General features: G+C 42.2%; 1 protein-coding gene and 1 pseudogene across 5 annotated transcripts in view; both read left to right on the plus strand.

Annotated features, from left to right (window-relative positions):
• The window catches only part of NUBPL (NUBP iron-sulfur cluster assembly factor, mitochondrial), a 267,564-nt gene that overhangs the window by 199,263 nt on the left and 40,473 nt on the right, over positions 1-27,828 (plus strand). For 3 of the 5 annotated variants that reach the window (XR_009245635.1, XR_009245636.1, XR_009245637.1), the window contains 3 exons: positions 3,651-4,235; positions 8,127-8,272; positions 22,291-22,467. Coding sequence is in view for 2 of the 5 variants with exons in the window: in XM_058666313.1 (XP_058522296.1) it covers positions 3,651-3,889 (239 nt within the window). In the remaining 3 variants the exon portion in view is untranslated. Of the gene's footprint in view, positions 1-3,650; positions 4,692-8,126; positions 8,273-22,290; positions 22,468-27,828 lie in introns of those variants that run through there. The other 2 variants (XM_058666313.1, XM_004584936.3) reach the window with 2 other exon arrangements.
• Positions 12,238-13,254, plus strand: LOC101532205 (eukaryotic initiation factor 4A-II-like; annotated as a pseudogene).

Here is a 27,828-nt window from a genome sequence, read left to right on the forward strand (position 1 = left end):
CTAGTCCACGTGCAGCGCACAGGTGTTGCAGCCTTGCCTAGTCTGGTCTGTCCCCATCCCAGCCCAAGCTCTCCAGTGGGAGTAGCTGTCTGGCGAGGGGACCAGCCCCTTAATCCCCATGCCGGCTCTGCCCCTCCCTTCCTGGATCTCGCGTGTGGTGGTTGGGTGCTGCAGTCAAATCCAATACAGTCAACCTCACCCTAGCGTTCCATAGTGTGCACTGGTTTTGTCGCGACCAGTCCTAGCCTGATCCACACTCTGATCTGGTGTTCGGATTTACCAGTGTATGACATGAACTGATTCAGCCTGGTCTGCCCCTGACCCAAGCCAAATGTATGCCAGTGGGAAACTGTCCATGGCCTATTCTGGACTGTTTCCTATCATGCTTCTTGCGCTTACCTGCAGAGACTGTGTCCTGCCAGAGGAGTTGCCCAGGCTCCTCCATCAGAACCTCTCCCAATGCCAGATTCTATTCTGATATGTATTTTACAAGTGTGGAAACTGAGCCTCGGAGGATCACATAACTTGCCCAAAGTCTCTCTCTTCATAAAATAAAGTGGCCAAGATTCCAGCGTGGTCCAGGTTGACTTGAAAGCCCCAGTTCTTCATCAGGGAGCCTCCTTTTTGTATCATTACATCCCACACATTTCCCAACATAAGACCTCACATGCAGTAAGAATCAAAATGTGTTTGTGGAAATCATACTGCACTAAAAACATTCAGTCTCAACAAATCGAAACTGTTACACTAAGCACTTTTCATGATTTCTCAGCAAATAACAATCTGTTATTTTTAGCATGATATGTCATAAGTCTAAATATATAGTCCATTGGGGAAAAAAGTTGGGTGTAGCAAGTACAGTTATTCTAAAATGATTCAGTATTTTTTATATTCTGATGGGTTTATGCCTCTAATTTAACTTAAAATTCATACTAAAAATATTACTTGTTTTAGTGAACCTTAAATTTTGATCATGAAATATTAGGCAGGGATACCGAGAAAATCAGCTAGTAAATAAACGATACTTATCAAGATGCATTGGGTGGAAATCAACAAATTAAATCTGAGAGAATTCTTTCTTTTTTTTTTTTTTAAAGATTTATTCATTTTATTACAGCCAGATATATACAGAGGAGAGACAGAGAGGAAGATCTTCCGTCCGATGATTCACTCCCCAAGTGAGCCGCAACGGGCCGATGCGCGCCGATCCGAAGCCGGGAACCTGGAACCTCTTCCGGGTCTCCCACGCAGGTGCAGGGTCCCAAAGCTTTGGGCTGTCCTCAACTGCTTTCCCAGGCCACAAGCAGGGAGCTGGATGGGAAGTGGAGCCGCCGGGATTAGAACCGGTGCCCATATGGGATCCCGGGGCTTTCAAGGCGAGGACTTTAGCCGCTAGGCCACGCCGCTGGGCCCGAGAATTATTTCTTTATAACTGAAAATTATTTCCTTTTTTCATGAAGGCTACTATTTCTCTTAATGATAGCAGATATTGAAAAGAGTTTTATGCTGTACATTACAACCACTTTCATTTGGGGTTTACTGGTTAGTCTGTTGTACGAAAGAACTAGGCTTCAGAGTTAGCTGAACTCAGTTCAATGTGTTTTTCAGACCTCTGAGTTCCTAACCTTAGGGAAATAATCCCAGTGTCTCCACCTAAGATGAGTAAAAATGTACTAAATTAAACATTTTAAAGACTTACTCATGTTTTGAGGCTTTTTTTTGTTTGTTTAATGGGACTCTTTCAACTGAAATATTAACACTTTTCTGGTGAAAATAAAGCATGATTCAGCTGTTAGGGTGCAAGTATAGTCTTTAAGAAGATGAGTTAGGCCAGCATACCTTTTAAAGATTTTTGCTAACCCTGGTCAACAAAGCCAACATCTCAGAACTATCAAAAGCATGCAAAGTAAGACCCTTGGAACATTCTTCTCCACGTCGGGGGTCTCGAAGGCCTCCCCTAATGACCATCCCCCATCCCTGTGTGCTGATGTAGTTTGGCAAAATGGAACGGCCCCCTCCTTCCTCACCATCCCCACATCCTGTGGACACTGGAAGGGGGAAAAAAAGAACTGAAACATTTATCTACCCACGTTCTTCCACACTTAGACCAGCCCCACCCAAATCAGAGGCCCACACAGGTTTGCATCCCTGTCAACTATGTTATAAATATAAAAAAACTTTAAATAAATAAAAAATAATAATAAGAGAGGGTGTTAGTCTTAAAGAAGTTGTGTGACACATGTTTATGGCCTGGGATCTCTTCAGAACACACAGACCTCAGATGCCCCTTCTGACGACTCCCCTTCTGGGAGTCAGACACTGCATCATCTGCTTGCTCTAATGCTTTAGACAAGGCTGCATGCCCTTCTGGGTCTTGATTCTCCTGTCTACAAAGTCAGAGAGTAGGACCAGCACGGCGGCCTAGCAGCTAAAGTCCTCATCTTGAATGAGCCCGGATCCCATATGGGCGCCGGTTCTAATCCCGGCAGCTCCACTTCCCATCCAGCTCCCTGCTTGTGGCCTGGGAAAGCAGTCGAGGATCGCCTAAAGCCTTGGGCCCTTGCACCCGTGTGGGAGACCTGGAGGAGGTTCCAGGCTCCTGGCTTCAGATCAGCACAGCACCTGCCATTGTGGTCACTTAGGAAGTGAACCAATGGACGGAAGATCTTCCTCTCTGTCTCTCCTCCTCTCTGTATATCTGATTTTGTAATAAAAATAATAAATAAATCTTTAAAATAAATAAATAAAAATTAAAAATTAAAAACAAAGTAGGAAGAGTGATAGGATTTACTTCGTAGGGTAGCTGTGAAGGTAAATTACTCATCCTTGGCAGATTGCATGGACTCAGTAAACTTCAGCTCTTATCATGAGTCATGGTGATGTGTGCATCACTATAAAGATATCATCGTAGAAATTAATGGTTTTAGAATGTCATGGTGTATTTTACAGTGGCTTTAGAATAAGACAGTGTTTACTGTACAGTTTTCTAAGAATGAACTCTTAAAATATAGGTATCATGATCACTGTTGTAATAGGAACATCAAGGGCATGGGGTCTGTTTGTAATTTATTCCTGGCTTGGGAACCCTGTCAGTGTCCCACCGCACCGATGACTCTGGGTTGGGACAGGAAGACAATGAACCAGGCATGCTTACGTGATCCACGTCTTGCAGCACTCATTGCTGGAGCTGAACCCAGTTCTCAGAGAGGAGGAGAATGCCTTCCAAAGAGCTAAGTCATAGAGTGATAATAAGTAGTCCTCCTGAAAATGATCAACAGTTTTTAGGCCACAGAAGTTATGGCAGTGTCTCTCAGGATGCCAGATTTTTAGAGGAGAAAGGTAGAACTCATCAACAATGAGACTGAATTACTAGTTTGCTGATAAAGGGATGAAGTTTGATGAAACAGTAATCATTGGCACTAAATAGTTTTTCAGAAAGTCACCTTCCAAAAAATTGCCACCCAGGTCATCTAAAATCCCTCCTCCTCTGCTTCCTTTGCAGTGTGCCTTGTTTTCTTGCTGCTGAGTTTCCTCATCTCACCCAGCTTTTTTTACCATCAAATATAGGGAACAGCTATGATCAACAGTTAATGAGTCATTCTGTGTCTGTTGGGCAGCAATATAGAACAAAAGAATCTGTTCTTTTCCAGGCCAAAGCTTACCTGCGGATCGCTGTGGAAGTGGTGAAGAGATTGCCTCCACCTCCAGCATGATGCCCAGGCATGGGGAAGTTGACAGCAAGAGGACCTTCCGAAACCAACAGCGTGGTGGGAGCACCTGCCAGGATAGGAGCAGTCCCAGTTGGTGTTTTGTTTTGTTTTGTTTTGTTTTGTTTTGTTTCCCCAAGGAAATGATGTCTTATTTTCAGATTTTATTTGCAATGGCCTGACTTAACAAAATCGTTACATATCAGTGTTCACTATTATATTCCAGAATTTTCTTTTTAAGCCATTGTATATCAGCTGCACAGAATTGCACCTTGTCTTGTTAAACGGTCTTTTGAGGAAACCTGAGTTTAAGATGTCAGAATCCATCTCAGGAGAGAACTGCACTGATTTTGAGAATCACCTTGTTTGGTCATTGAGAGAATTTGCTAAATTTATTTGTAGATGTGCACAGTTTGCTGTCTGCCTGAATCCCTTCTCTCTCTTGATATGTTCTCAGTACACAGGAGTCTCTGTTTTCTCATCAGGGCCAGGCTGAACCCCAGACTTGGTGATTCCAAGTTTCTGGAGGTAAGCCTGAACAGTAATATTTTTAACAAGAACACGATAATTTTTATGACATTTCTGATTATAAAGTCAATAATAAAATGATAATAATAATGTCAATTCTGGGCAAAACTGTGCCATCACAGTGGATTCTGTGTGACTGATCGGGTTTAAATTCAAATTGAAGCCAACAGCCATTTGCTGACAGGGGTTACCTGGGATTCAGTTATGTACTGTGTTCTTGGAAGAAGCAGTTTGTTATCCATGCCCAGGCATATCTGTTTCAGCTGCATCTAAACAGCTTCCAGACTCTCCCATTTTGCCACATGAACCTGACCAATGAATTGTGACTGGTAGTCAATTTAACATCAGCCCATCCACGCTGAACATTTTCTTCCAAGCCAACATCCCTCATGTGCTTAGCAGACCAGAGGGGTCCCAAAGTGGGAACTCTCTCGGTGATGTGGTCCTTTCCTTGGTGCCCCTTCAGGTCTTAGTGTAAAAGGAGGTTTGCAAACTACTTCCTGAGCTAAAGCCTTGCCTGTTATACTAAGTTGTTTTCCAGTGCATTCTTGCAAACAACAGGTAGCATTATTCCAGTGCTTGCTGCATGACCTTGTAATCTCAGTTTGTTTGAATTCGACACTGTTGTTTGCCCCATTATACAGATAAGGAAAGTGAGTTGCAGGAAGATTAATCTCTTGCTAGGGTTACTGTTTTTAGCCAATATTTTAGCTGGGATTTGAATTGAGGTAGTTGGTTTCAGGCCTCCTACTTCTGTGCATCAATGTGTATCTGTTAATTTCAAAAGAAGGGAGGGAGATGTAGTATCCAGCCAACCCATGAAGTTTTGTTTCCTTTTTAGGCACATCTGGCAAGTTCATGTGTGAGGCCCAGGGAGAGATCAAGGTCTTTGCATGGTCAGGTAGTAGAGAGCTATAAAGCTACAGAAACAGAGAAGTGATTCATTAGTTACTCATCGTTTACAACAAGTGGCCTGTGGCCCTTGGTAACTGCCTTGGTGTCCTTTGCTTCTTGGTGATCCGCCAGAAACTGAAGCTGCAAGCTGCGCATTGGTCAATATGGCTCCATGCAAACACTTACGTGTGGTGTGTTTAAAACTCTGTGCAATAGCTGAGACCGCCCTGATTGCCTTCAGTGGATGAATGGTTAAACCTACTGTGGTTCTTACAACTACATGAAAATCTTTATCCCAAAAAAAGTTTAATTTAAAAAGTTACACAATATGGAAGTGAAATTCTCTAGACTGCATTTTTCGCACTAATTAATGTGAACAAAAGCATTAGTAGACCTGGTAATTGCCATTCATCATTGAGAAGGAACTAACTACTGACTTAAAGTTGCAGATGTTTGTGTTTTAATTATTAAGTCTAAATATCAAAACTTAAGTTCGTAAATCAAATTTAGCTTGCCCTGCAAAAAGAATGATCCAGGTAAGCTCCAGACATGCTTAAAGTTGCATGCCAAAATATAATTCACTCCATGGGGAAGTGGAAAAAGAGTCTTCACTGCTGTCATAAATGGCCAGAGAAGATCCAGAGTGTATTGTTCTGTCTCCTTTTTCCTTTGCCTTTGTTTGACTAGTGTATGCAGATATTTCAAGGAAAACTACTGAAAAGAAACAAACTGGAGGTTTGGAAGTAGAGAAAGGGAAAGAAGCTGTAAGCACAAAGACTAAGCTTATTCTAAACTTTTGCCCTGGGAAGTCTTTGTTAAGCTTCAAAGAGCTGACTTCAAAGATGAACTCATAAGCATAGCTAGTGTGCTTTCGAGAGGTAATATTTATTCTTAATTCTTCACATTTCCATGGTGTAGAGAATATCCACTCTGCTGTCCATGAGAGCTGTAGTCCACAATAGGGTACTGACTCCAGGGAGAAGTTGTCCTCAAATCCTTTACATTTCCCTACTGAGCTTTCTGAGGCAGGCTACAGGAACACCTGAATTCCTTGGCATCCTTGGGCCTGCACGTGGCTAGTGGAGCCTATCCAATTTAGGGTTCTGGTATTTGGCAGCCCATTAATGGTCACACAGCTTCCAGTCCAGCTTTTGTCCGTAATAAAGCCATACTTTTGTCTTCCTCTGGATGCAGTGTCTCTCATTTCCAAATAAGGGGATAAGCTCCAAACTCCCACCCCACTTCGAGAAATACCTCTAAAGAATTTGGAAAATTAGATCTAAGAGTGTTTTAGGGTTCAAAAGGTTCCACTACTCCATGGGATGCATATCATGTAAAAAAATGAATTCATCAATGGTCAGAAGCTTTTGCTTGGGGATGAGGAAGGGAGTAGGAGAAGTGTCCTTTGTGTGGTTAAACACAGAAGACATAAATGTGCGATGTATTCACTGACTAAGTGAATACCAGTGACTGCCAGCCAAATTGAGCAGAACACATCAGTGTCCCAAACACCCAGTGTTCTCCTCTGATCTCTGGTCTTCTGCTTCCCATAAGTTAGCCAGATACTGGTATTTTAATTTAAGCCTGTATCCTTCAACTTCTCTGTGCTATGTATTGTGGTTTGTACTAACTGCCTTTACTGTATATTATGTTTTTGAGATCCAAATCTGTTGTTCCTTGCAGCTGTGGTTCATGTTGTGGAATGTTCTTGTTGTTTGAATACACACAAACTGCCTGGTCAACTATGTAGGATGCTTGGATTGATTCCGGTGTTTTAGTAGTACAGATAATGCTGTTTTGAATATTTCTGTATATGTTTTCTTGTTCCTGTGCTTGAATTTTTGTTACTTCCAGAGATGGAATTGCTGGTATTCATTTCCTTGTATCTCATATGGTTTTAGCTCTTAATGCCCTGATTACAAATGAGATTGAGCACTTTTAAGTGTGGTGATTGTCTAAGGATATCCTCTTTTGCTTAGAATCTAGCCCAGTTTTTGCTTATTTTTCTATTATATTGTTGACTTAAAGAATTATTTATGGGCCCAATGTGATGGTTCAGGCTAAATCCTCATCTTGAATATTCTGGGATCCATATGGATGTTGGTTCTGTTCTAGCTACTCCACTTCCCAATCCAACTTCCTGTTTGTGGCCTGGGAATGTAGGTGAGGATGGGCCAAAGCTTTGGACCCTGCACCCCATGTGGGTGACACAAAAGAGATTCCTAGCTCCTGTCTTTGGATCGGCTCAGCTCTGACCGTTGTGGACATTTGGGGAGTGAACAGCAGATGGAAGATTTTTCTCTCTGTAAAATCTGTCTTTCCCATAAAAATAAGTAAATCTAAAAAAAAAAAAAAGAAGGAAAGAAGAGTGGGGGCTTGATCCCAGGTACTCCTATATAGGATGTGGATTTGCCAAATAGTGCCTTAACTTGGTGTACCACTATTCCTGCTCCTATATTCTTAATATAAATCTTTTGTTTGTTAGTTCTGTGTATTGCAGACATCTTTCTCTACTCTGTGACTTGCCTTTTCCTTTAGTAATGGTATATTTTTATAAACAGCATACCTTAATTTAGTGATTGAAATTTACTATTATGGATTTTTGTATCATAGCCCAGAGTCATTAAGACATTACTCTGAATAGTCTTCAGGATGTGTAATCATATTGCCATTTACATTTAGTTCTACAGTCTACCTATAATTGTGTGTGTGTGTGTGTGTATGTGTGTGTGTGTAGGCATATGCAGATGTGCCTGCCCTATTGAAATAAGTTTTAAATTTCATGTTTTTCAGGCCAATGTTTTAAGCAAATATGCCACCTATTCTGTTCTTTTGGGTTGTTTATTATTATTTTGCATCATAACTTACTATCTTATTGATTATCATTTTTTAATCTTAATGTTTTGGCAATCCATAATTCTTTGCACTTTTCCATGTAAGTTATAGGAAGTCTGACAACATCCACAAACAACTGGAGAGAATTTCTATTTTTCTTAGGATGGAGAAGGTCATACCCACCAGAAAACTGAAGATGTTCTAAAAGCATCCTGAAATGTAAGGAAAGACAGACCCATCTGGATGCAAGCAGGGCCTTCCATCTGGAAGAGTACAGACGAAAACGATGCCAAGCTCCCTACAAAGGGGTAGGAAAAAGTTCATTGAGCTTTTTTAAAAAAAAACAAATTGGTAAAACAGTGTGGAATAACAGGAATCTAGAATCCCCAGAAATTCCCAACAGTAGGGGAATTTGCTGCATGGATCTTACTAGGTTCTAAGAGAGGAAAGCAGCTAGGGTTTTGTAAAAAAAGAGAAATGTCCTGCCCTGTCCCCTTCTTCCATGTAGAATAAGTATGTGAGTTGCCAGGGAAAAATAGCAAATCTTGGCCTCATTGTTCAGATAAAGACCTATTATGAGTAGGGGACAAGAAATAAGGAGACTTAGGGGAGGAACATCAAACCATTCTGGCCCTGGGCCATTCAAGAAATTCTGCCAAATGGGGGTAGGAAACACTTTCCTAAAGTGAGGACAGCAGAGAACCCTGTGCCCTACTGCAAGCAGCCCCAGTCTATGACCAGACAGTAAGTCAAGAATGTGGGGCCCGGTGCCATGGCCTAGCAGCTAAAAGTCTTTGCCTTGAATGTGCCAGGATCCCCTATGGGTGCCGGTTGTAATCCCGGCTGCTCCACTTCCCATCCAGCTCCCTGCTTGTGGCCTGGAAAAGCAGTCGAGGACGGCCCAAAGCCTTGGGATCCTGCACCTGCGTGGGAGACCTGGAGGAAATTCCTGGCTCCTGGCTCCGGATCGGCACAGCACCGGCCATTGCGCTCACTTGGGGAGTGAATCACTGGACAGAAGATCTTCTCTCTGTCTCTGCTCCTCTCTGTATATCTGACTTTGTAATAAAAATAAGTAAAAATCTTAAAAAAAAAAAAAAGAATGTGAATAAAGAAGTCAAAGCTAGCACCAGAGCAGGAACATTAAGAAAAAATACCTTGTTAACCCAGATTTAAACTTAAGCACAAAGTGATACCAGAAGGTTTTGAAGCTAGTAGTGACCTGTAGGTAACCATGACAACAAAATCTAAATGACATGGACTCAGGCCTGCACTGATTCAGCCCTGCACACTGAAAGTTCTAGCAGATGAGGCCCATGTTCATTTTTAGTCCAAAAGGCTATTTATAACTTCAGTCTCTGCTGTCACCCCAGAATTTTATGCCAGTTAAAATAACATCCAAAAAGGTAAATTTTTCAGAAAAAAACAAATTTGTCAGTGACAAACTATACAACATTATAGGAAGTTCTCCAAGTAGGAGGACAGAACACCAGATAGAAACCTTAATCTGTACAGTCTTAAAGATCTCTGAAAATATTTTTTAAAAATGAAATAAAAATGCTTGGCTTAATTTTAATCCTTCTAAAAGATAATTGTTCAAATAAAAAAGAATAGTGATGCGTTGGGACTTTATAGCAAATATAAAAGTAAAACATGGAGGGCCCGGCGGCGTGGCCTAGCGGGTAGAGTCCTCGCCTTGAAAGCCCCGGGATCCCATATGGGCGCCGGTTCTAATCCCGGCAGCTCCACTTCCCATCCAGCTCCCTGCTTGTGGCCTGGGAAAGCAGTCGAGGATGGCCCAATGCATTGGGACACTGCACCCGCGTGGGAGACCCAGAAGAGGTTCCAGGTTCCCGGCTTCGGATTGGCGCGTACCGGCCCGTTGCGGCTCACTTGGGGAGTGAATCATCGGACGGAAGATCTTCCTCTGTGTCTCTCCTCCTCTCTGTTTATCTGGCTGTAATAAAATGAATAAATCTTTAAAAAAAAAAAAAGTAAAACATGGCAACAGCATAGAAGATAAAGGGGATGTATTGAACGTATATACTGTTGTAGATTGTTACACTCCATGATAAGTGGTATGTTATTTGAAAGTAGATAATTGGTGATTAAAAATGAACACTCTGAAAACTATTTAAAATGAAGTTAAATGATAAGCAGATAGGGAGTCGAAGTAAGATAACAAAAAATACTTGAACCAGAAGTATGCAGAAGTAGAGGTACAGACAGGAAAAAAGGTAGAGCGAATAGGTAACAGTAAGATAACTAGAGGACAGCAAGAAGGCAGGTTTTAGTCCAAAAATATCCATAATTACAATGAATATAAATGTCTCAAACATAATAATTAAAAGGCAGAGGTTGACACAGTGGGCAACAAAGACCCAACTTTTTGTCTAAAATCAAACCTTTTTATTTTTTCAAGATTTCTTTCTTTATTTGAAAAAGCAGAGAGGGAGAACTTCCATCCAGTGGTTAACTGCCCAAATGGTTGCAAAGGCCAGAGCTGAACCAGTCTGAAGCTAGGAGATAGAATGTTTTTCCAGGGCTCCCATATTGGTAGAGGGGCCCAAGGACTTAAGCTGTCCTCCACTGTTTTTCCAGGGAGGGAGGATTAACAGGGAGCGGAACTGGAAATGGAGCATCTGGGACTTGAATCAATCCCTTTTCCCATGCTGGCAACGCAAGGGGCAGCTTTATCCACTATACCACTGTGCTGGCCTCAAGAAACTTTTTTAAAGTTTTCTTTTTTATTTTATTGGAAAGATTTACAGAGAGAAGGAGAGGTAGAAAGGTCTTCTCTCTGCTGATAAACTCCCTGAGTGGCCACAATGGCCAGAGCTCAGATGATCAGAAGCTTCTTTTGGGTCTTCCATGTGGGTATAGGGTCCCAAGGCTTTGGACTGTCCTCTGCTGTTTTCCCAGGCCACAGGCAGGGAGCTGGAACAAAAGTGGAGCAGCTGGGATATGAACTTGCACCCAGATGGGATCCTGGCCGAAGCAAAGCAAGGACATCAGCCACTAGGTTACAGCACTGGGTCCAAGAAGCTAATTTTAAATATAAAGGTAAAAACAGGGTAAAATATAAGAAGAGATATATAGTGTAATCACTGATTAAACATTAAGGGGAGATATATAGTAACAAAAAGTGATGATTAACCAAAAAGATGTAACAATTCCAAGTGTGTATTCACCTACAAGTTGGAAATACAAGCAGTGAAAATAGAATTAAAAGTTAAAATAGGCAGTTAAAACTCTATTTGGGAACTTTAATGCCTCACTTTCAATAGTTAATGGAGTGAGAACAGATAAGCAGTAAGGATTGAAAGGTCTGAGCAATACTAGCAATCAACAGTCTGCAGATAACCTCAAAACAGAATACGCATTGTTTTCCACAGCATAGGAGACAGTCCTCTGGATAGACCATAGTAAGTGTATTTAATGTAATTGAAAGTATGTTATTTATCATATTAGAATTAAGTAGTTATAGAACTCATATTACCTGGAAACACCAAAATATTTTAAGACAAAATTGTGAATCATTGAAGACGAATACAAATTAGAAAATATTTTGTACTGATTATAAATGAAAACAAAACATATCAAAATTAGGGAAAATCTGTTAAAGCAATGCTTAGAAAGACATTTAAAGCATTAAACAACCACATTAGAAAGAAAAATCAGGCCCGATGCTATAGCCTTGCCTTGCATGCACTGTCATCCAGTGTGGGCACCAGATCCTATTCCAGCTGCTCCACTTCCCATCCAGTTCCCTATTTGCAGCCTGGGAAAGCAGCAGATTACGGCCCAAAGCCTTGGTACCCTGCACCTGTGTGGGAGACCCGGACAAGCTCCTTGCTCCTGGTTTCAGATTTTCTCAGCTCCACCTGTTGCAGACACATGGGGAGTGAACCAGCAGATAGAAGATCTTTCTGTCTTTCCTTCTTTCTGTAAATCTGACTTTCCAATAAAAATAAACAAATCTTTTTTAAAAAAAAAGAAGAAAAATCCCATATCAATGAAATAAACTCTTGCATAAAAATCTGGTAGTAGAATAGTTTGTTAAGCCCACATCAGAGAAATAAAAAATCAAATTGAAAAGAAAAGCGAAAGAGAAAGTGAAATCAAAAGCTGGTATAGGTAACAAACCTCTTGCCAGACTTGTTATGAAAAGACAAAGACAGGCGGGCGCTGAGGGGCTCTTGGACATCTCTGGTGGCTCTGCGGACAGTAACAGAGAACATGGCGGCCCAGAGGGAATGGACCCTGCTGGTGTCATCGAGAGCAACTGGAATGAAATTGTTGATAACTTTGATGATATGAATTTAAAGGAGTCTCTTTTCCGGGGCATCTATGCTTACAGTTTTGAGAAGCCTTCAGCTATTCAGCAAAGAGCTATTATTCCTTGCATTTAAGATCCAAATGGTAATTCCAGCACTTGGAGACTATATGGGAGTAACTTGCCATGCCTGCATTGGAGGAACAAACGTTAGAAATGAAATGCAAAAGTTGCAGGCTGAGGTACCACATATTTTTGTTGGTACACCAGGCAGAGTGTTTGATATGTTAAATAGAAGATACCTTTCTCCAAAATGGATCAAAATGTTTGTTTTGAATGAAGCAGATGAAATGCTGAGCCAGGGGGTTAAGGATCAAATTTATGAAATTTTCCAAAAACTAAATGCTAGTATTCAGGTTGTGTTGCTGTCTGCCACGATGCCAACTGGTGTCTTAGAAGTGACCAAAAATTTCATGAGAAATCCAATTCGAATACTGGTGAAAAAGGAGGACTTGACCCTTGAAGGAATCAAACAGTTGTACATCAATGTTGAATGAGAGGAATGGAAGTTGGATACACTTTGTGACTTGTAGGAAACATTGACCATTACGCAGGCTGTTACTTTTCTCAGTACAAGGCGCAAAGTGAACTGGCTCACTGAGAAAATGTATGCCATGGACTTCACAATTTCTGCTCTGCATGGTGACAGGACCAGAAGGAAAGAGATGTCATGATGAGAGAATTCCAATCAGGCTCAAGCTGTGTTCCGATCACTACCCACTTGTTGGCTCGTGGGATTGATGTACAGCAAGTATCTTTGGTCATAAACTATAATCTACCGACCAATCATGAAAACTACATTCACAGAATTGGCAGAGAGGGTCGATTTGGGAGGAAGGGTGTGGCTATAAACTTCGTTACTGAAGAAGACAAGAGGATTCTTTGTGACATTGAAACTTTCTGCAATACTACAGTGGAGGAGATGCCCATGAATGTGGCTGACCTTATTTAATTCCTGGGATGAGACAGTTCGAATGCTGTAGTCACTGTTGCTGAATAGGTGATCACAACGTGGCATTGTGCCTCTTTCTTTGGGAATATTTGAATTTTGTCTCAGTGTTCATAATAGATCAGAAATACAGATTTTGATAGCAAAGCGACATTAGTCATGAGCTCTTGCAAGTGGGCAAGTCACTGGCTTTTTCTCTAGAGTTAGACTGTTGGGTCGGGTATAAAAGATGGGGTCTATAAAATCTTCCTTAGACATTTATTTCCTAGTTCTGTAGAAAGGGTTGTATTAGATGTTCTGTATTATTTAATAATATACACGTGAACTAAAAGATATAAGTGCTGTATAAAATCAGCCAATTACATTAAAGTAGCATACCTGCCTTTCTTGTGTTTGTCCTTAGCCTAAATAGGCCTTTAAAACTGATTTTTTTAAGGGAAGCATTTGAATGCACTTTGTTTGGTATTGTATTTATTTATTCAATAAAGTATTTAATTAGTGCTAAATATGAACTGGACCCTGTTGCTAGCCCCAGCGAGCAATCATCTTAGGTAGGGTTAAAATCCCCAGTATAATTGCCATATTGCACATGTGTTAATGAAGTTTGAATGTTAAATAAGTTGTATATTCACAAAAAAAAGACAAAGAAAAAAACACCAAATCAGGAATGAAAGAGAGGATATTACTAGGATTCTACAAACATGAAAAGAACAGAACTATTATCAGCAACCTATACCTATGAAACTGACAAGTTAAATGGAAGAGATAAATGCCTTTGAAAGAAACTACCAAGCCCTCAACAAATTATTATTTAGTTGTTTCCAGCAGTACATACAAAAAAGGATCATACATTATGACTACTTTGCAGAAGCATAGCCACTTTTTCTCTGCTCTCTCATACCACCATAAAACTAACACAGAGGATTGTGTGACCTTAGAAGGCGCAGGGTTTCCTACCCAACAGCAAGCAGTTTTGTAGTTGACACCAGCTGAATGTCCTCCGATTCTATTCTGACGCCAGCTACCTGGAGATAGCATCATATCCCAGAGGGTTGATGGCTCAGTCTTCCAGATTGCATCTGCACACACACACACACACACACACACACACACACACACACACACACTTTAAATGCCAATTCCAAGCCCTGGGTATTTTCTCTGGGTTTTATATCAACCATGTACAAATTGGAGATCCCATTATCCCATCTTTGAATGCCATTAATTTGCTTGAGTGGCTCACAGCACTCAGAGAAGCTCTTAGGTTTACTGGTGCTTTGTGAAGAGTACAGATGTAGAGAGGTTAGAACAAGATATGGGGCGTGAAGGATAATAAATTCAGTTACTTGTTCGCTTTTCTTATTTCCAAACTTCCTATTATGTGACCTGAAGTAAGAGATTTTTCCAGATCCAAAACTATTTTTAAGTGATTTGGATGAAAGTTTTTGTAGAGTACAGTGACACTAGAATTTGATTATCAACCACATTCATGATCAGAAACTCTCATTTAAATAATATATAAGTTCTATCTTCAGCCTACAATTCCTAAAGATGCTCTTTCTGAAAACTCAGTTAAACTGTGAAATTGGGGTCCCAGTGCGATAGCCTAGTGGCTAAATTCTCACCTTGCATGCCTGGGATCCCAAATAGGCACCAGTTCATGTCCTGATGTCCACTTCCCATCCATTTCCCTGCTTGTGGCTTGGGAAAGCAGTAGAGAATGGCCTAAAGCCTTGAAACCCTGCACCCAGGTGGGGGACCCAGAGAGATTCCCAGCTCCTGCTTTGGATTATCAAAGCTCTGGCTATTGCAGCCACTTGGGGAGTGAACCACCAGACAGAAGATCTTTCTGTATTTCTTTCTCTGTGATTCTGCCTTTCAAATAAAAATAAATGAATCTTTTTTAAAAAATTGTGAAATCTGATGACCTGTTTAAATATTGATGTGCTGTATTTTCAGCTTATTAATTGAAAAGTATCTGACTTTTTCCTCATGTTTGCCAGGTTGGTGACAACAGATAACAGGTGGTTTTTAATTTTTTAAAGAAACAAGAAAGACAAGAAGTCACTTGAAGTTTTTTTTTTCCCCAAGTTACTTTCCTTCTGTTTGTTATCTTTAAATCTTTTACAGAATATTTTAAATTTCAGTTATTATTGTTTGATTTTCATCATTTGGCCCTTATGCCTTTGATAGTACTTATACTACAGATTAGTTTGGTCCTTTACCATAACATCAGTTGTCTTTTAGAAATTAAATTTATCAGGCGTGATTTTAACATTTTATTACTTTAATTAAGAAGTAGAAGCAATACATTATCTTCAACTATGTGTAATTCAAATGTTAAAAAAGACAACTTGAAGATTGTGGGTGTTACAGTTCTCGCGGTGTTGTTTAAACATGATTTCTCACACTGTGCCTAATGGATTTAATTGTGGTTCACACTGTTGTTTCTTTATCATCTCTTCAGATGGGAAACTCTACAGTTAGATTGTAAACCACCAGGAGAACGTGTTATTAGTCTGTCCCTGCTGATGAAGGTACTTTGAAATTACGTCTTAAAAGCCCCTTGCAAATAAATTCCATTAAGCACTGTCTTTCCCTCGCAGTTCGCTAATGATAGTTTTGCACCGAAGTCAAGGACAAAGCAAGCCACCATATCCAACTAAAAGGCCTTGTTATTAGACCTGAAGGTTGGCAGTGGTGAATAGTCTGAAATCCATTTAACTGTGCTAAGAATCAGTTATAGACATTTCTGTGACTCTTTTCCAGCCCGTAGTTGTCCCTAGAGAGCTTATACTTTGAGGGGACCAAACCACCACAAATTAAGTAACTTTCAGTGCTACTGAGAGCCCAATGTAATTGTTAGTACATTGGGTTTGTTTCGGTTTTTGGTTTTTTTTTTTTTCGTCTTGTTTTTAAGTAAATGGATTTGAAGATCTAGAATTAGACATTAAGAATGGGTGTTTGGGCCTGGCAGCGTGGCCTGGCGGCTAAAGTCCTCGCCTTGAACGTGCCAGGATCCCGTATGGGCGCTGGTTCTGATCCCGGCAGCTTCACTTCCCATCCAGCTCCCTGCTTGTGGCCTGGGAAAGCAGTCGAGGATGGCCCAGAGCCTTGGGACCCTGCACCCGCGTGGGAAACCCAGAAGAGGTTCCTGGTTCCCGGCTTCGGATCGGCACAGCACCAGCCATTGCGCTCACTTGGGGAGTGAATCACTGGACGAAAGATCTTCCTCTCTGTCTCTCCTCTCTTCATCTCCGTCTCTCCTCTCTGTATATCTGACTTTGTAATAAAGATAAATAAATCTTTAAAAAACAAAAAAGAATGGGTGGTTGAATATTAGAAACTAATATAAGCCGAGCCTGGCTCAATAGCCTAGTGTTGAAATCCTTGCCTTGGATGCACCAGGATTCCATATAGCATTGGTTCTAATCCCGGCAGCCCTGCTTCCCATCCAGCTCTCTGCTTGTGGCCTGAGAAAACAGTCAAGGACAAGCCCAAACCCTTGGGGCCCTGCACCCAGGTAGGAGACCTGGAAGAGGCTCCTGGCTCCTGGCTCCTGGCTTTGGGTTGGACAGCCATTGCAGCCACTTGAGGAGTGATTCATCGGATGGAAGATCTTCCTCTCTGTCTCCCCTCTCCTCTGTATATCTGAGTTTCCAATAAAATAATAAAGCTTTTAAAAAAGAATGTGAGCAAATAAAGGTGTATAGGAATGGAATGAATTGCATACATGGAGGAACTGTGGAGAACCTATACCCTACTTAAAGATGTAGATTCATTTTGAAAGTAATGGATACCAGGCTAGAAATGTAAGACTAATCAGCCTACAGAAGGCCTTGAATGGTGTGAAGTGCAACTTGACCTTGACAGAATGGGTAGTTTAAAGCTTTTTTAGATATTTTTTTTATTGGTGTAAGCACTGTGGCATACTGAGTAAAGCCTCTGTTTGCAGTGCCATCATCGCATGTGGTACTGCAAATCCCAGCCGCTCCACCCAGCACAGCTCCCTGCCTGGGCGACAGCATTTAATGGCCCAACTGTTTGGGCCTCGCACCCATGTGAGGGACCAAGAAGAACCTCTTGATTCCTGGCTTCAAACCAGCTCTGCTCCAGCTGTTGTGACCATCTGGGTGTGAACCAACAGACGGAAGATCTTTCTGTCACTCTCTGTAACTCTACCCTTAAAATAATATTTTAAAGGGGTATTTTTATGTATAATGCGTAACTTCCAGACAAAATTTAGAGAATACAAAAAGATATTCTATGAAATAACAATCTCCTGTTAAAAGAGCTAAACAAGTGAATTTAAGCATCTCTATGAAGAGGACAATTCATGAGTAGCTGAAAAGCTCAAAGAACAGGAAAAAAGATGGAGGGAGGGGAAGAAGGAGCTTTTTGAACATGGAATGTGAGAACCACTTGTAGATATGAAAAGCACTAATCACGGTAGCACTTTGTCTACATTAGAATTAAGAACATCTCTTCAGTAAAAGGCATCACGTAGAAAGAGGCAAGAAGCACTGCAGAGCGGCAAAGAGCTAGTCAGTTGGACGTATTCACGAGCTCCTAAGAAAAGATCACTGAAAATTGAGCAGTGGAAGCAGACAGACATTTCACAATAGAGAAAACTAGAATGGCCAATAAACATTAAGAAATGAGGCTCGGTCCCAGTAGGGATCAGAATAAGGCAAATCAAAGTGAATGAGAGACCGTATACTGATTAGATTGTGAAAGCGGACGCATGATTACAAGGTGTTGGAAGAGATGTGTCTTGCACACTGCTGGTAGGAACGTAAAGTTGCTGAGTCTTCGTGGTTGGGAACAGTGCCCTTCAGATACAACCCAGATGGCTAGCAAGTCCCCGCATCCTTTCCTTTGTGAGGTTACCACCACATGCAACCTTGGAACGAGCAAGTGACCCCTCAGCAGATATTCTGTCTTGGACCTCAGCCTGCGGACCTGGGAGAGTAGGTTCTACTTAGGAGTTACCCAATCTGGTGTTTTGTTACAACAATTCAGACTGAGACCTCTCATGACAGAAGAATGGATGCATGCACTGTTTTCTAATCACATAGTATATTATACAGCAGTGATAATGAATAACAAAAAGTTACTTAAAAAATTTTTTTAGCTCATTCATTTTACTTAGAAAATCAGATTTATCAAGAAAGAGAAAGACCTTCCACCACTGGTTCACTCCCCACAATGGCTGGAGCTGAGCTGGTTCGAAGTGAGGAGTCAGGAGCTTCTTCCAGGTCTCCCACATACATGCAGGGGCCCAAAGCCTTGGGCCATTCTCCACTGCCTTCCCAGAGATAAGCAGGGAGCTGAATCGAGAAATGGAGCAGCCAGGACACGACCTGGTGCCCATATGGAATGCCAATGCCATCAGGCAGAGAATTAGCCTGTTACACCACCATGACATCCCCATAAAAATTTACTTTTTAAAAATAAAAGTAGAGGGTTTGGGAAAGGGGGAAAGGAAATCCCGGAACCTATAGAACTGTTTCATGGAAAAATAAAACAAACATACATACATATATAAAACTGAGACTGGCATTGTGGTGCTAATGGGTTAAGCTGTCACCTGTGACACATACCATATGCCCACTGAAGGCATGGCTACTCCATTTCCCACCCATTTCCCTGCTAATGTGCCTGAGAAAGCAATAGAAAATTGCCGAAGTGCTAGGGCTCCTGCCAGCCATATGGGCGATCCTAGCTCCTAGCTTTGGCCTGGCCCAGTCCTAGCCATTGCAGCCCTTTGGGAAGTGAGTCAACAGGTAGAAGATCTCTTTGTCTCTCTCTCTGTAACACTGACTTTTCAATGATTTTTTTTTAAAAAATGGATAAATCATAGAAATGTAATGGTGAATATTGCATATATACAATTTTGTGATATGCTCAAAGACCAACTAATAAACTAATTTAGCTATATATGAGGATTCTTCAAAAATGTTTGTGAAGAAAATAGAATTTAAATGTTTCTTTTGCTGAGAAAAAAAGAGATCCATGTATTCAAGAGACTCATAAAAATTCAATGTAAAATAAGAGGGTGGAGCTTAAATCTGGGGAGGGGAACAGAGGGCATTCAGTAACAAACCAACAGAAGAGCAGGAAAGTCTGCAGGAATCTAACCATGGGGAAACCAAAACCCAGAAAATGCTGGTAATGGCAGTGGACTCCACGGGGAAGCATGAGGAAGTAGAAATTGTATTTTGAGGCTGTAAATGATTAGATACTTCAGTCTGCCTGATTGCTGTTTTCTAAATTATTGATTTAAAAAGTCCCATAAAACTACATTTTTAATCTACTAGATGCCATTTTTCTATCATCTTATTAATGGCCTGTTAAATTCAAGGTATGGTCGTGCGATGTTGTAGCAGAGCTAATCTTTAGAAGGGCTTAGAATTGGCTTTTGCATTAAAGTCTCAATGGAATGTATCCATAAATCTGAAGTTCTTGATTTTGTTCTGCATAAGCTATTTTTTGACCTTTTATCCTGAAGAAAAAGTTAATTGACAAGTCCTTGGTGGAATTATACAACTGTTTGCTTCCTAATTGTGCCTTAAGTGGCAATGCCAAAAATACACTCTTAACAGAATGTCTTAAGTAAAAGTACTTTGAAGGAAGAAAGTAGATAGATACAGGATTTATTCTCTTGATATTTATAATTAAACCGAATTAAAATGCATGTCATAGTCCGCTGGAGAAGCTCTAACAAAATGCCTTAGGTTAGATGGCTTATAAACAGTAGAAATTTATTTCTCACAGTTCTGGATACTGGAAGTCTGAGGTCAGGGCTCTGATGGCTCGGAAAGCAGAGATGGTGCTTTCTAGCTGCCTCCACACAGGCAGGAAGGACCACGGCTGACAAGTTCTCTCTGAACCTCATCTCAAACAGTGTTAATCCTACTCATGGGTAGAACCCTCAGAATTTAAGCCTCCACTTCTTAACACCACTTGGGGAACTGGGTTTCAACACAGGAATTTGAGGGGTACACAGTCATACGATTGTATGCCAGGAACTTTTTCTTGTACATAATGATGGAAATTTTGTTGCGTTTTTACATTAGATTGTTGGTTTCTTCTACTGTCCCATCAATATTGAGATGCTCTTAGTTGCTCCAGCTTGTAGTGGAGCAGTTGCTGTTGTAACCTAAGGGTCCTGTCCACTCTGGTTTCTTTCCCACCCTTCCCTCCTATTTCAGCCCTGTCAGCCATCATACCCTTCCTGCAGGTGTTCCTTCAGCCAGCATGAAGCCAGGAGCTGGCCATGTGCCGACATATTGATTGTAGTGATGCGTGAGTACCTCCCTGCTGGCCTGTTTTCCTGAGCTTGGGACAGAGCTTTTACTCTCCCAACAGAAATCAATGACTTGCTGTTGGAGTGCCTGAGTCTTTGAACATCTGTTGTCCTTTACGTCACCAATGGGACTCAGATCCACTTGAGTTTTTTTCTCTTATACCACAGAGATTTTCTAAAATTTGTGTTATTTCCTGCAACCCCAAAATTGTTTCATTTTCCTGCAAGAGGAGGGAGAAAAAGATCTAAATACTTCCTGTGTTTGCATGAAAGTTTATTTTAGGAACTAAAATCTGTGGTTCTTAACCCTCCCTCCCTATTATACTCTGTTTTCCTTGCTGAAACATTTCTATGGAATATTGGGTAATGTCTTCTCATTTGCACCAAAAATATGTTTGTCTTACAAACCAGAACATTTTAAAATAAATACTCTGTGACCTTCTAGTTCAAATTCCAGGCTTTGTGTGTTGTGTGGAGAGGCACCAGAGCTCTGGACCTCTCTGCTCAATCATGTTGTTGGTGTTCAGGCTGTCCTTTGAAACCGTCTTATCTCAGCTCCCCCTACACTAACCAGTGTTCATGAACGATTTACATGAAATCAAAAGCAAATGAAAGTTTCCAAACTTCTTATTCACTTGTGTGTCATGTTATGGTGAAGAAAGTTTCTAGCATCTTGAATTAGCAAGCCATTGTTTTCTACTGATTCAGGAAGATTTCAGGTCCTTTCTAGGGAAGAATTTTCACACAATCTTTTTGTACTAATCTAGAGCTCCTGGTTAATTACAGTTTATAACAAGTATCAGACATGAGGATTCATAATACCCACTTCTTGTTAGTGGAGAATAGGGTGTAGGAACTCTAGTCAAGTTGCTTTTTATAGAATTAAGCATTGAAAGGATAGAAAAATATGCCACCTAAATAGCCAGGCCGGAACCTGTTTAATCCACTTTCGTTTCTGAAGGACGGCTTTATTGCCGCGGAAACAAGTGTGTGTGTGACTTGCTTACACATTTCCCAAGAGCCTGTTTTCCATACACAGAAGAAGTGCTGCCACTTCTGTCCATAAAAATCCTTGTTACCAGCTAATTTTCTCTGACACTTCATAGCCACCCTCACATTGCTATTATTGTAAGCAATAAGGGACTCATCAGTTCCCATGTAAATAAGAGCATTAGTCCCCATTGACGAAACCCGTTTGAGTAAGAGGGGAAGGAAGGGGAGATGCTTTCCTGATGATGTGAGAGGACAGTTGTGAGAAAAGCTTCTTCTTGGGATTGCTGATATTTATGTGTGTGGACATACCTTATGGAAGTGCGTGGAATTTCTTTCTCTGTATGTTTTCATATTAGGTGTTAAGCCTAAGCTGTCCGTTTTTCTCAGATGGAGGAAACAACATTTGGAAGGTGTAATAGATTTGCCTCGGTTAGCCCAACAGGAGAAAATACATTTAGGATTCATGACAAGCCTTTATTAGCCAGAGTAGTTCGCCATTTTAACTGGCTGTCAGTTGTAAGAATCTATCTATCTATCTATCTATCTACCTATACCTTACTCTATATTATCCATTGGAATTTCCTTACTTTACTTTGTGGAGTACTAAATATGAGTTTGAAAGGTTATTTTTAATTCAAACAATTACACTGGGTCAATTAGAATAGACTCACAGGGTATCCTCATTCAATTAAACATTGGTCAGGAATATAATCTGCTCTCTTTGCAGTGTCTACTGTAGGAATGAAGATTGTTCGCAGTCATCACAGCAAGGACATTCCAGGAAATGTTGATATTGCTTTAAAGGAGCACCGAGTTCTTGTCCAGGGTCCCAGTGGGCCTCTATGGAGGAGCTTCAGTCACGGCGGTGTAGGACTCAGCCTCCTTGGAAAGACAGAGGGGAAAGACCAAGGCACTGGTGAGCACGCACACTAACTGTAATTGTGGACAGGATGTGATCAAAGTGCTTATGCTGAACTGCAGGTATAAGGTAAGGTCTGTGTGTGCACCCCTGCCCATCAGCATGGTTCTTCAGGAGAACGAGTCTGTGGTTGAAATGTGAAATCAATCTGATATCTCCTGAACGAAACGTCATCCAAAGGGTTTGGGTGAGGCCAGCTGTTTCTTATTCAGTGTCAGAAACGAAGGTATCAGAAAAGTTGTGGATGGCACCTGTCTCTGAAAAAATGAGTAGCTTAGCAGGCTGATGAACGAAGTCTAGAAGTGGCCCAGCTTCAGAAACAAGAACCCAGATTGTAAGTCTAACTTGCGGTGTTTTAATAATGCAATAAAAGAGCTCTTGATTTAAAACTCCCAAAAAACATATAATTTTGATTTATCTTTTATTTATTTACTATTATACTCCCCTGAAAATTTAACATTATGATTTAAAGAAATATTTACCTTCTCCAGTTCCATTGCTCTTGTGTGTCTGGCTTTTGTGAGAGGGGATAGGGGAGGTTCTCCAGGGAGTTTGCCTCTTCGTTCCTCCCCACGCCACTCCGCCATGGAGGGTAGAAGAGAGGAAGTGTGGAACGCTTGAAGTGATTACATTTGCTGGGCCATCTGGTCATCAGGAAAAGGCTATGTTTTCAATTTCACAGTGAATAAGACATTTATTAAAGAAGGCAAGCACTTAGTTTAGGGAAGAAAGGAATCCTACTTTATTTCTGTCACCAAGAGTTTCAGTTTGCTTCATTATAAAAGAGGAAGTCATCTGCGGAAGGCTGGTGGGACTCTACGGTGACATTTACAGTACCACTAGACGAACTTGGAGCAGTGGTTAGGACAGACATGCAAGGTCGCCAGTTACAATGGAATTGTTCCAGTCCCCTATGTCAGTTTTTATGGGGGGGGGATAAGGGAGGGAGGAGGGTGATAATGGCCTGGGGGAGGAGGAAATGAATGAGGGGGCAAGGCAATTAATTTTTCTTAGGCCAAAGATAGAAATAAGTGCATCCTTGAAGTTCAATGCCAGAATTTCTGATGTGAGTATCAACAGCTGAGTCATGAGTCAAGAGTCATTGATTAGCATCCATCCACTTATCAGTGTACTGAATCACATCATGCTTTAAATGTTAAAACCAGACTCATGTTTTATTTACCACTTTAAAAATAAAACAGTAATTTTAAGTTACAGGAGGAAAAAAGTCAAGAATAGTACAAGAAATCAATGCAAAAAAAAAAAAAAAATCTGCACTTAACATTGAGATTGGGATCCTGGCAGCAAGTTGGCAATAGACAAGGGCATATAAGTAATGAAGGCCTTGCAGGTGCATCCACCATTGTCACCTGCTGTGAACTGATCATCGTCTTTGCAAAAAATTAATACCGTCTTCTATTGCTACTTGAACTAAAGCCAGAAGGCTCGTATCCTGGGATGTGATTGGGTTGGAGCAGCCTGAGACTTTTACAAGGATTAATAGAGTCTGCGCTTTCTACAGAAAGACACAATTTGCTTCATGCAAGAAACAGCTAATCACCAACTACAAGAACAAAAGTTTTCCTGGCCCTTTAAGAAGCTATTGCCCAGATGGCCTTGGGAATTGTAGCAGTGCTTGTCACTGTGAGAATTTTTGTTGGCTTCTTTGGCAGCCTTCAATATGGAGAGAAGGGTGAGGCCAGCATCATGCTGCCAGGCTAGAAGAATGGAATCTGCCGAGGCTTGCAGGCAGAGAGTTCAGTCTGCTTCCAGATCACAGACACACTGGCCAGCATGGCGAAGCCAGCGGGTGTTGAGGCTGAGCAGGGTTGAGCTGGGAAGGTGCAGAAGGCCTGGTCGAGCAGAGCCCTCATGCTATACAAAGGAGTTGACCGTGAGCCCTCAGTGACGTAGTTTCAGCAGCAGCCCTCCCTGTCCACCGGTGTCCTGCTCACAGTCCTCTCTCTGCGAAGCAGGCCTTACACCCAGGCCAGAGACCCTGCCTCAGTGTGCACACAGACAGCCCAGCCCACTTCCAAGCCTCAGTGTCCCCTCCAGGTTCCGTGTTCTCTGCTTCCCTGCCTCTGGCTTTGTTCTGCTGTGCATTTGAAATCTGAAACTCCTCACTCAGAATGTGGTAACCTGCACCTTGCCTGTTCCCACATTCCCTCCCCCTCGCTGAACTTGTATCTTCGAGATTCTGGTGCCTTGATGTCCCCTCCACCCGTCCTTCCTTCTCTCCTGCCTTACTGCCTGTGGTAGCGTTCTTCTCAGAAACATGATAGTCGAGTGTGTGTCTATCTAAGGAGTGGTTTCTCTTAAGGAATTGGCTCGCATGAGTAGGAAGCTTGGCAAGTCCACAGTCTGCAGGGTGGCAGCTGCAGGGAGGGCCTGATGTGGCTCGAGCACAAAGGCCATCTGTTGGCAAAAATTCTTTCTTGCTTGGGGATTAGGTCAACCTTGTGTTCTGTTCAGCTGATTGGAAAAGGGCCATACACTTTTGGAGGTGGAGAAGCTGGTTTATTCAAGAGCCCAATGATTTAAGCTCATCTCATCCAAAACTTTCCTCACAAAAATATCTGGAATTATGTTTGACCACCATGGCCCCGCCAAGATGCCATGTAAAATTTGCTCTCACACTGTCTTCTCTTTTCCTGCCTAGTCCCACACAGGAAGTTACTGCCTCTGCTTCTCCCTCCCTCCCTTTCCCTTATTCTGTAACCACTACAACTGCTTTGTTAATGCTGAAGCTTATGACGCTCCTGCAGTCTGTCTGCTGTCCTCAAGCTTCTCCACCCTGAGGGAACCGCAAGTCCAAGGTTTGGGGTGCTGCACCACATGTGTGCCCTGCTTCCTCCGCTGGGTCCCCAAGGCTGCTGGGAAGTGCTGATGGGGCGCCAGTCCACTCCTGCTGCCTTTCGACAGAGGCTATTTCAGACCCATACAGTACTGCAGAGTCCCTTGCCTGTCCCTGACTCTCAACTCTCAGTCTCTCTATGTCATGTCTCTCCCGCTACCTCAGCAAATGAACTCACCTCTCACTAGCGACAATCCTGGTCTCTGAGATGAGCCTTCTCAGCTTGTCCCTCTCCCTCCCTGTCCTCATGTGAATGAGCTTGCCACAGGAAGGAACACAGGGAGCAGATAAAAAGCCTCTGTCTTCAGAACCAGCCAGAACAACTCTGCCTCTTCCCAGTTTTTACTTTGCCAGAACCTTGATTTCTTGCCCCATTCTCCCATCCGTTACCTCCTGCTTCCTGCCTTGTGTCTTCAAACAGTGGCTTGGTTTGAATTCAGCATTCTGGCTTTGACCTTCATATGTGGCAAGGTCATATATTCTGGTGGCCCTATTCCCCGGGGAGGAAGTGGGGAGACAGTGGCTGGAGAGGCTTGCAGTCACTTACTGGTTTTGTGGCTCAGTCATGCCACACAGCCTATGTGAACGCTGGGGCTCCTGAGGGCTTCCGTGGCTGCGCAGGCGCACGATGTCCTATAGCCCTCCACAAGCAGCCTCTCGGCAGCCAGGCAATGCTGGTAGCACTTATATTTCTTCAGAGGGACTTCCTGACACCGTCTAATGCACCAGGAAGCTGCACAGAAAAGCATTTCAGCCCGTTGTGTTTCCTGAGGGATGCACTTTGGGTCTCCCCCACCCACCCCCAACAGATGATCCACTGACAGAGGCTACAAATGATTGGCTCATGACAGAGGTCTCTTTCAATAGCAAAACCGGTTACCCCCTGACTGTCCCCACTCACCCCATGGCCCTCTGTTCTGTCTTTGTCACCTTACCTCCCTGCTAAATGTTCTCTTCCAACTCCTCCAACTGGCCCAAAACTTCACAATCAGGAGCTCAATAGGACTTTGAAATGGTAGGACGTGTTGTATGGATGTGGGTCAAAGGGTGGTACCAGTCACAGAGAAGTGGTGGTAGGAAGATGAGCAGCGGGTTTAAGCAGGTGGATGATCAGAGCTTGCACCAAGCTGGGTCTCATGTGGAGCCTGTGGAAGTCTGTGACCTCCTGAAGGGCTTTTCTTGTGCCTGGATCATACAGGCTGGCATGCGCCCTTCCCTCCAGACCATGTGAGTTTCATAGTTACATCGTCAACTGAGAGGTTGCTAAAACAAAAAGAACAGTGCTGATCACCTAATCCCAGACATCTCAACAAGAAAGAGATTGTTCTGTTTAACTGAGAAGACCCTTGTTACAGGAGGAATTCCATACACATGCATCAAAGATGAATGCCAACTCCTGGCAGTCCCAGCAGCCTGCCAGGCTCTGCACTACAGTGTGGCACCATCTCTGCCTAACACTTGAAAATCTGACACTCAACCCCAAAGGGGATTCAGAACTGTGCCTAAAGGAAGAACATGCCTCTCAAGCCACCCACCCACCAGCTGTATTATTTGAGTCAAGTTTTTGTAGAACTATTAAATAAGGAGCTTCAAAAACCCTGCCCCTCTTCGCCAATATTCTGAGTATTTAATGTCCTTGCTTCTAGAAATGCTAGCCAAGATGGGGACAGAAAGGACAGCACCAAAGTATACTCTGAGCATCTGAGAAGGACTGGATGTGTCAGTTGCTGTTTGTAGCCTTGTTTGGCAGCAGTAGCAGGTATGTAAGAAAACTTGGGGAAGCATCTTCTAAGTATATTTCTAGACCAAACACCTGTTGGTTTCCTATCCAAAGGCACAAGTTTTTTTTTTTTTTAATGTGTTTGTTACTTGAAAGGCAAGGTTTCAGAAAGAGAGCTAGATCTTGCATCTGCTGCAGCAGACAGGAGTAAGCCAGACTGAGCCCTGAAGCCAGACGTTTCATTCAGATCTTCCCCACGTGCCTTCAAGGGACCAAGGACTTGAGCCATCTTCCACTGGCTTCTTAGGCACATTAGCAGAGATTAGATTGGAAGTGGAACAACCAGGACCCAGATTGGTGCCCATATGAGATGCCAACAACACAAGTGACAACATAGTCCTCTATAGACTATGCCAGCCCCAAAGCCCAGTCTGCCCAGTCTTAAAAGGCCATTTATGTGGATTAATGCTGACAGTTGCCAGACATGCACATGTGTGTGTGTATGTGTGTGTGTGCGCGCGTGTGTGTGTGTCAAAGAGAGAGAGAGAGCAAGCACACTTGAACACCAGCTGTTTGTTATGCACATGGCCTGGAGCTCAAGGCTGAGGCCGGGCTACAGATACAGCCTTGGGAGACACTGACAAGCTGAGGAGGTAGACAAGACATGTTCTTATTTAAAAACAGGTTGCATTTTTCATCTCCAAAAATCTGTAGTTTTAAAATGTTAGCAGTGTGATTCTTTGAAATAAGGGTATTGCACTCTTTTAAAATTATCACACCG

Source organism: Ochotona princeps, chromosome 6 (genome assembly GCF_030435755.1).
Source record: "Ochotona princeps isolate mOchPri1 chromosome 6, mOchPri1.hap1, whole genome shotgun sequence".
Classification (NCBI taxonomy): domain Eukaryota; kingdom Metazoa; phylum Chordata; class Mammalia; order Lagomorpha; family Ochotonidae; genus Ochotona; species Ochotona princeps.